General features: G+C 29.9%; 2 protein-coding genes across 4 annotated transcripts; one reads left to right on the top strand and one right to left on the bottom strand.

Annotated features, from left to right (window-relative positions):
- Positions 1 to 24: 24 nt before the first annotated feature.
- On the top strand, positions 25 to 1,933 carry LOC117206169 (exosome complex component RRP40). The gene is made up of 2 exons (XM_033445276.1): positions 25 to 707; positions 785 to 1,933. The coding sequence occupies exons 1-2, from the start codon at positions 517 to 519 to the stop codon at positions 1,317 to 1,319; spliced, it is 726 nt and encodes a 241-aa protein (XP_033301167.1). The 5' UTR covers positions 25 to 516; the 3' UTR covers positions 1,320 to 1,933.
- A 451-nt stretch (positions 1,934 to 2,384) lies between these two features.
- Positions 2,385 to 9,864, bottom strand: LOC117206168 (neuronal cell adhesion molecule). 3 transcript variants are annotated; one of them, XM_033445273.1, is made up of 7 exons: positions 9,745 to 9,864; positions 9,259 to 9,539; positions 8,201 to 8,491; positions 7,938 to 8,128; positions 7,736 to 7,865; positions 7,487 to 7,627; positions 2,385 to 6,439 (listed from the first exon to the last, which is right to left on the bottom strand). In XM_033445273.1, the coding sequence occupies exons 2-7, from the start codon at positions 9,299 to 9,301 to the stop codon at positions 6,276 to 6,278; spliced, it is 960 nt and encodes a 319-aa protein (XP_033301164.1). In that variant the 5' UTR covers positions 9,302 to 9,539; positions 9,745 to 9,864; the 3' UTR covers positions 2,385 to 6,275. The 3 variants fall into 3 exon arrangements, with proteins under 3 accessions (XP_033301164.1, XP_033301166.1, XP_033301165.1); XM_033445275.1 differs by lacking the exon at positions 9,745 to 9,864 and having other exon boundaries at positions 2,385 to 6,434; positions 9,259 to 9,592; XM_033445274.1 differs by lacking the exons at positions 2,385 to 6,439; positions 9,745 to 9,864 and adding an exon at positions 6,484 to 6,524 and having other exon boundaries at positions 9,259 to 9,592.
- Between the last annotated feature and the right edge of the window lie 5 nt (positions 9,865 to 9,869).

The following is a 9,869-nucleotide window of genomic DNA, read 5'->3' as shown; positions in this document are numbered from 1 at the left end:
CGGTGGCATCACTATCGCACATAAGCGTAAGACCAGGAAAATTGCATTGTATTTCGCAATCGCTTCAAGAACAATATTTTTCCACAATATTCAAATTCATAGTTGAATTATATTAAGTCTAATAGCTCTAGTTCCAGAAATAAAAAAAAATAACATTTATTTTCTATACCAGTACATTCGTGATATCGATAACAATTCTTGTATAATTGATTGCATCAATTTATATATATTACATTGCGCAGCCGCTTTTTCTTTTGAATCTGTTTCGAACGCGCGAGATTAGGAGAAAACATTAAGTTTATCACGAAGCAATGCACGTGGTACAACAGAATACAATTAAACATTATTATCTATAATTTTGTATGTTTATAATCACATCAGTGAGAAGTAATACATTTATGGATAATTTTATTCATGATCACTTCGTAATAAAAGATATGAGTAAATGATATGTTTATAACCTATATTAATTTACATTACAACGTAAAAACGAAGGTCACTTACTTCTAAGGGACAATGGAAGTCAGTGTAGGAGACGTAGTAATGCCTGGTGATACTATAAAAGATATTACTACAATTACCAAAAAAGAAACAATCGTTTTAGGACCTGGACTTCGTCGTGAAGCTGATACAGTATTTGCATATAAAGCAGGTGTACTAAAGAAAACAGAACCAGCTGTATATTATGTAGATAGTTATCAAAAGCGGTAATCAAATTCTATTTTAAAGGAGCATTTTAGCACTTTTTTAGAAGATTTTCATATATTGTATTTTCTTTTTATAGTTATGTACCAAACCGCGGAGAAAATGTAGTTGGTATAGTAACACAGAGAAGTAGTGATATTTTCAAGGTAGATATAGGTGCCAGTGAACAAGCATCTCTTTCATATCTGGCATTTGAAGGAGCTACAAAGAAAAATCGTCCTGACATTCAGGTCGGAGACCTTGTGTTTGCAAAGCTTTTAGTTGCCAGTAAAGATATGGAACCAGAACTTGTATGTGTGGATTCTCATGGTAAAGAAAAGAAATTGGGCGCTTTAAGCTCTGAAGGCATGCTTTTTACTTGTTCTTTGAGTCTTGTCAGAAAAATATTAAATCGCAATTCCCTATTGTTCAAAACACTTTCACGCAGTCAAGCATTTGAAGTTGCAGTTGGTATGAATGGTAGAGTTTGGGTCAAAGCAAGGACTATTCAAGAAACAATAGCAGTAGCAACTGCTATTTTGGCAGCAGAATATGCTCCACCTAATGGTATTAAAAAATTATGCTTAGACATTGAAAAGACTTTACTTTTAACTCAGTGTGGTAATGTAGATTAATTGTAATAAAGGAAGAAACAAATGTTATGAATGATTTTATTTATTGTATCAATATTTTTAATGAGTTTTATAAATAAATCTGTATGATTTCTTATATGAAATATGATGATTATGATGACAACCATTATGACAACCATTTTGATAAAAATGTAGAATTAGAGCTATATGTAGTACATACATTATTAAGTATGCTGGTCATGTATACTGCTATATTAATACAATGAAAATGCATAAAATATTACGATTAATGAATACTGTTAAAAGAAATGTACATAAATTTTCATGATATTTGCATCATTCTGGTTGCAATTTAATAATGTACATTCATTTGATGAATAAATCATATCCTGACAGAAATGCAAGATGAGAAAATCAGATTATTTTCATGAAATTAATGTTATAATGTACATTCTTATATTTTTATAAAAAAATTTTTAAAGCTGTTATAAAAATGAATATAATATAGCAGCTAGTATAGTTCGTATCTGATGATTGCAATCAGTATCTAAGTGAAAAGTGACTAAACTAATTGCTATGTCTTCTCTGATATGTAACTAATATTTGTCTCCTGATTGTAGTATGAAAGCTAAATACTAATTAATGATAGTATCAGCCATTCAAGCACAACCTTGATTTTCTTTATTTTTTCCACAAAAATACTTAAACAATTTTTAACCCAAGCATGTTACATTTTCGTATTTTTCTCTTTTAATATAGGATTTGTACGTGATGGAATGTGCATTATTCGTAGTTTATAAAATAAACCATGAATATGTCGGTATTAGGAAAACATTTTTCTACACATTATAACCGCGTATAATGTCAATGGAATGGATTTATACAACATATTGGAACTAAAATAACGCTGATTCAACGCGAACAATTTTATATGAATATGGATTACTATTAGATTTTTTTATCTGACACAATATATTTAACATAAATAAAGTAAGTTAATATAATCAAGCGTGCATATTTAACAATTTATACAAAATATAGAAACAAAACAATAATGTGTATACTATATACAAATTTCGGTTCTAACATATGTTTTTGCGCTTTTCATTTTTTTTTTTACAAAATAAATAATTATATAAAGAAATCACCAAAAGCTAATACATTATTTCAGTTAATATATAACTAAATAACTTATCGCAGAATTAATATCGAGACTAATACTTATCCGCTATAACATTATTTATGGAGATATCATTATAAATCTCTTTTACCATCACTTAATGTAAGGATGTTAAACTAATATTATTAATCTAATAGATAATGACACGACAGATATGTAGTTTTTACAAAAAGTAAAGGATTTAGAAATGGTTGTATGATATTTACAAATATTTGTAAATACGTGTTATATGTAAAATATCATATAGCAAAATCAGCTTTTTATGAAAAAAGCAGAATCAATTTGAAGCTTTTTGTAAAAACCACATTAAATTTCTTTTTCTTCTGGTATGTCATAGGCAAGCAATATGTATGTTAGGGACGATTTATGGTGCCACCAGCAACCATTATACTATTCTATGGTATTGTGCTTTACTTAATATATATTTCACATGAGTGTGTTATGTGAAGTAAATATATTAATGCAATACGTTTAACTACAAAGGTATAATGACAAATGCTATGCACATGCTGTGCTTAATAGCTTTTGAATTTCAAAGATGTATGATTATCAATGCAAAAGAGAATTAAATGAAAGAAATCACTAGATAAAACAGAAAGCAGTCTTAATCAGAAATAGATTAAGATTTTTTGTCGATTTTATGTAATTTATAGTATGAACATAAAATATCTGCCATTATCATTGTAGTCATAGATTTAAGTTTATAACACTGTGATCTACCTCATAAAAATATATCTATTTTACACCATTATAGTATTTGACAATTTTTTGGTATAGAATGATAAAGACATGTCTTGTAATTAAAGTTAGCAATTAATTTTTGTGTTTATTAGTACTGTAACTAATTTGAAATATTTAGTTTAAAAAGAGTGTGTATTTATCTTATTGGAAAAAGAAAGAATCATGATTATCTTCCTATTTACTTTCAATTCTAATGATATTATTTTACTGATTGTATTTCTAATGTAATTAAAGTTATTTTATGATCATCCTACATTGCATAGGTAGATATGCAGATCTTCTAATGGTATGCAATGGCAGAATTCTAAACCCAGAGGACTAAATTTTATTGTTAGTTTCTATAGCAGCTGGTAGTTATAAGAATAATTTTTCATTTTATATATCAAGTAACATTTATACTCCTTTTTTTATCAGGCTTCACCACATTATTAATGCCGCTAAATGCAAAACTTATGCCTTCACCAGACAGCTTTGATAGAGACAGTTAAATATTTAAATTACAGTACACCTATTGTTATATATTTCAGCAGAAACAAGTGATTATAATTCTATTTAAATGTGTATGATATATAAAGAGTCGTGTTCTAAAGTAATATATATGACATATTATTGCTGGATTATTTAAAGCAGGAAAAGTTATCTTTATAGAAAAAGGGTGCAATTGTTACAATGTATTATTAATCGTTTTTAAAAGTATTGCATTGATTTGTAAAAATGAAGGATGTTTTATACAATCCTTGAGAAAGTGAAAAAACACGACTCTTCTAAATGGAGAGAGGAACATGATATTCTACATGAAATACTCTTAATGAGCATATCTACTAGATCACTCTTGAAGCTCGATATCATAGCACAAAATTATCTATATGAATATGTAGATAAATATTTATCATCGCATTTCAGCATTATTATTATTTATATAAAAAATTGTCTTTGCTTATAGCTAAAATATCATGATGCCTTGGCTATATAAATATATATATTTATATTGTTATCATTATTGTTATTATCATATTATTTTTTCATTAGCGCGTATATATACCATTCACAACACAGAGTGCATAGTACGAAGCCGAATTGAATCTGTTCACCCCTATAAGATTATACTGCAGGGAAGAACAGATCATAAAGCTTCAATGTAACAACGCACAACCAATATTTATACAACCTGCGTGCACCAAATTGCTTTTTGTCAGATTTTTATATTGACAAAAGCAATATTTAACTTATGTAATTGTTTTAAGTAGAATCATTAAGGTATTATGTTTCTTATATTATGAGCTTTACTATTAACACATGAAAGACTAATACACACAAGAATCAATTTCCACAACCATTTCCATTTTCATCACTTATGGTGTTTTAACTGAAATTAATCAATAAAAAGCAATAAAAGTAAACAAATTTATCTTGATTCTTTTTCTGAGAAAAGTTTCATCTAAAAAATTCAAAGTTAATAATAAATTAAAAATAGACCTCTTTTTTTACTATTTTTTACTAAGAAAAGTCTCAACACCTACTACCACAATCTTAATAACATATTTCACATAATGATAAATTCTGATATGGTACTACATGTAAATTGTGGAAAATAACTATGTATGTATCTGTTTGTACAGGAAGAACTTTTATCAAAATCATCAACCTTTATTGATTGACTAAGTTAAATTTTGTATGCAATTCGAGACGATACTTCTCATAAAAAATGAATATTTGTGGAAAAGATCTGTTTTAACGATCGATTACAAACTTGATTCTATCAAAGGTGATATCCAAAATATTTTAACCTATTCTACTTTTGCCCTATATTTACCACTAATCTGAACCGAATGATGATCATGAATAATTTTTATTTGTTGAATGTTATGAAGATTTATTGAATGTTCTTTTTTTTTCATTTTCCTAAAAAGTTTATGTAGCGAAACTTATTTTTCATGGATTTGTGCTATTTTGTATTTGTTAAGATTTGGTTTTGATGAAATTTGATTTCATAGCTTTTTATAATTCAATAGCAGTGGATATTGCATTTGTTATTAAGGTAGTGCAAAAGCATGTTGAAGCATTAGACATATTTGAATAGTTACATGCAAAGTTAAAAGTATGAAGAATATAATATTACTAGAAATAACATTAACATAATAGAATTATTTTTATAATTAGAGTACTATGATTTTTACACTGTACACTCTCTGATTCACAGGATTTTTCCAGAAAGAGCATATGGTGCATTGACTTCCGTTATATTAATTTTTTTTGGAAGAAAGCATTATCAAAATATTCTCTAAAAAAACAAATGCATTCGTATAACAATAAATAAAAAAACAGTAACTTTTATAAAGACACAAAAAAGGAACTTTTTTACCAACGACTTCTGCACACCTTAAAACGGCAGTAAGCAAGCCTTTAATCATACCTCGTGTTTGACAAAATTTTTTTAATCGGATGATGTGTATTATTGGCAAAAGTCTTACTCCCTGCATGATATTGTCCATTAAAATCTCATTCGTGTTCGGTGATAATGGTTAAAAATAATTGCGTAAAAAACATGAATTCATGCAGAACGTAAGACAAAAATTTGCCGCTTAATATTAATGTTGTATGATTTCAGTTTCTTCAAAAATTTGCCTTTTGTTCTTAGAATTACAGTCTTACTAAGAATATTCCTTTTTTCGCTTACAGGAGTTCTTGACTTTAAGCTCGATAACTGAGCAACGATATCGAATTTTAATGCTAGAACATCCTGGTAAACACTCTCAAAAATGTGCTACTTCATTTCACAAAACCTAGCAGAGTCTTACATATGCTTTGAACACTTTACATTGTATTGTAAGTGAAAAATTTATTTCCTTAGAATACTCGGAATGTATGATGCGTCTCTCAATTTTCTGACTATAAACATAAATTTCCACTTTCGCAATAATTATCATCTTCATTGCTTATCTGATTCTACGCATTGTGATACTTGGCGGATTCGAGGCCTCTTGTAATTCCAGTTACTTACGTTTAAGGTGACACATAAATTGTGCTCAAGCCACTTGTTAATAAAAATTAGCCACAGAAATCTAAATATTTAGTCGCTAAAGTCGCATAGGTTGCACAACGCTATTATTGTTTAAGCGTGTAGTGGTTTGGTTATTGAAATTTTCATCTTGAGGAATGTGTTCTGTTCTTTCGTCGAAAAATCCTGGATTCAGAATGATATTGGGTACAAGTTCAATCACTTCCTGCTCCTCCAGCTGCGCTGCAATTCGGGAACGGAGATTAATTTTCATTGGTCTGGGCCATGAGTTATATTAGCTTCTACCCTCTCCCTTTACCAGTGTTTGCTGGGCCATGGATATTCAAGAACAACTTATGTTACATTAACAACTGAATAATCCTATGTTCAATTTAAGATCTATATATATACAATAATAAATCAATGAAAACACATTGAGAAATTTTTCATATATATAAATATATTGCTTACCCAGCAAATATATTTGTGCTACCTTTGACCTAAGTTTTATACAGTCAAAGATTTACTAATAGCACACAATGTTATCTAGGCCATAATGCTCTATATTACTATTATTATAATATTTTCTATTCATGACACTAATCATTCTGCATAACAAATTTTATACAAACCACCAAAGCTTCTTAATTTAAAATATAATAGTTAGTAAAAGAGTAAGATAAAAATTCTTTATATAGACAGAGCAAGTTTGGTGGTTGATAAAGTCCATTCATAAGTTATAGGTTTCATTCCTATGAGGAGTAAGAAAGGTGCTACTGACAGGCAAACTGTATAGAAAGATATAAATATGTTACAGATTATTTTAGTGCCTTATGTTGTAAAGTGTTTTGTGCAAAAGTTATAAAAGTGTTATTGTTAAATCGGTATTGGTAAGAAAATTTATTAAACGCTAGTAAATTTTAAAAGTTGAACGCTAGAAAATTCATTAAATGCTAATTTGCAGAGCGCTTGCAGTAGGGAAATATTAGTGAAAGATAATTGGCACTGTATTAGAATAGCACTAAATTGATTGAAAGGAGAATAGCTGATGTAAAGAAAGCTAGAGATCAGGGCCATAGATAAGTTAAGTGGTTAGTGATGCTATCGTTTCTGCTGCAGATTTCGTCCTCTAGATAATCATGTTATATTTTTCAAACTTAGATAATCTAGCATATACTACTTTAATTTATTTGCATAGAAGGAAATAAGTTTCATCAGCAGAAATAAATAGCATGAAAGAGAAAGAGTAGAAGCAAAAGCTTTTAGATAAAGTTACCAGGAAATGCTTACAGGGTACTTTGCACTCACGATAGAGGAGGTAACAAGTACCTATACCAAGAATCATAAGTGTACCCATAACTATCCCTACTGCTGCCACCCAGACACGAGTGTCAAAATTTTCTACACCTGCTAAGAGATGTCTTGCAAGTTCTGAAATAATTGTCAATTATAATTAGTAAGCAATAGTATTTATTTTATATAAATACTAATTTGTTTACATGCAGGATCATGTAAAGTTATTACGTTTAAATTATGTACCTAATTCTTCACTACTGTGTTGAGTATGACCTTCAACCTCAACAATTTCTCCTCTCCCCAGCTGATTTGTTGCCCAGACTCGAAACGAATAAGTAGTGTTTGGCACCAAGTGATACACATCAATTTGCCTCTATAAAATTATCAATTTTAATAACAACAGTCAGTGAATAGAGCTGATTTCATTAAAAGAAGAATTGTTTACAGAATTTGGAGGAATGTGCGTTGGAACAATAGGCTTCCAGTCTTCTGGTTCTTCACCCACATTCGGTTTAAGACGATATTCGGCAGTGAAATCTATGATAGGATAACCACCTGTGCCAGCTACTTCCCAAAGAATATTTGCCAATATTGTTGATGGTTTAACCCATACATTGTGTAAAGCTGGTGGAGGAGCTGAAATAGAGTAAAAAATACAATATAAACCTGCAATTACTTTAAAATTACATTTAAATTTAAGTAACTTACTTCTAACTTGTACGTTGATTCTAGTTTTGACAGCATCATGATCGTCATCTAGAGTGCATGAATAGTTTCCAGCATCATCTGCACTAACATTAATAAGTTGCAAAGCTCCATTAGGCTCAACCTTTAGTCTTTCAATTTGTCCATCTTCCCGTCCCTCCCTTATCCACATCACTCCAACAGATTCTCCTGACTGTGGCAGTGCATCTTCTTCTGCACATGCTAATGTCAAGTTCTGACCTATATCTACAGCCACAGATCTTATTGGCACTAAAGTTGCTGCTTCGTGCCATGCTAAAAACATTGTAAAACATAATTATTAAATTATGAAGTTAATGGTATTTGTATAATAATTTTATGTAGAATTATTTTTTGAATGGCATTTTAATACTTTTTATAGGGTAAACATTTATAGATAAAAAGATATAAATTACGGATTACAATTATGAATTAATTTAAATTATTATTTAAAATATTATTTACAATAAAAAATATAAATAAAATTCACTGAGACATTAAACAAATACGTTTTTATTAATACAATTTACAAAATAAACACATATAAAAATTAATTGATGTACCTAATATTAGGATCCACAATTCTTCCTTTTCTAATAGAAAAAATATTTATAATAATCTAAGCATCTGAACATCGAATTTGAATTATAGCTTATTATATTCACTGAATGTATTTGATACTTTGTATAACTGTATCTAAATAAAATATAGTTTTTACGAAAACTTATATGTATTTTTTAAGCTTTAATATTACTAATAAGAACTACAAAAGCAATTCGATAGAAAAGTACAAATCGATGCGTCGTTGTGCTATCGATTTTGATTAAACATTTAAAGGATGTAAGAACAAAAAAATCACATAATCCACTCGGGAAGTCGAGATATACGGCAAAATTTGCATAACTCGACCCTGAATCGTAACGATCGTGTACTTAGCCCGATTTATACGCTGCACGTATATAAGCGCACGAACACCGAACGTATGTATAGTATCACATTGATCCGCAGGTGCACTTACGCCTGAACGAATATTATGTACTTACCTGCCAGAAAGAGTATCAGCGTGATAATTCTATGACCAACCATTCTCCCATATTAGACGATCTCCCATGGATGCATACGGAAACGTGTTAAGGATTTTTTCTTAGTCACATCTCTTGATCGATTTTTTATACTTTTTAAACAACATTCAGTACGCGGGAGCTGTCAAACTCATCACGCATCGCGGAACACCGCCCGTCCGGCGCTCTTTGGATTTTATTGAGTTGCAGTTGGCGCACTCTCGCGGTGGTGCTGCGAACCTTATCAGAACACAGGGCTGCAACTGCATCAAAACTGAAGGTAGCCAGCTGCCGTCTTGTTTAAATATGTGAAAAGATCTCGCGACGTAAAGTTAAATGTATCGATTAGAATGATACGAATCGAAAGGATCAAATGGTTTTTCATTAATACTCATTTTATGTGTCGTCGTTATTTTAGATCGTGACATCGTTTCAAACAATTGAAAAGGTCTAGAAATGACTAGTTACCTTATTAAATTGAATCGCTGTTACGCGGGAAGAAGTGCATCGATACTCGTATCAGAACTGGTTGAATCTGCTTTACTGATTGAGGAAGAGCTGCTCCATATTTTCCTCTATCTTTGTTGCGATTA

Source organism: Bombus bifarius, unplaced genomic scaffold (genome assembly GCF_011952205.1).
Source record: "Bombus bifarius isolate JDL3187 unplaced genomic scaffold, Bbif_JDL3187 scf7180000007996, whole genome shotgun sequence".
Lineage (NCBI taxonomy): Eukaryota > Metazoa > Arthropoda > Insecta > Hymenoptera > Apidae > Bombus > Bombus bifarius.
The sequence above is the reverse complement of the archived record's forward strand: the minus strand, read 5'-3'. Positions and strand labels throughout refer to the sequence as shown.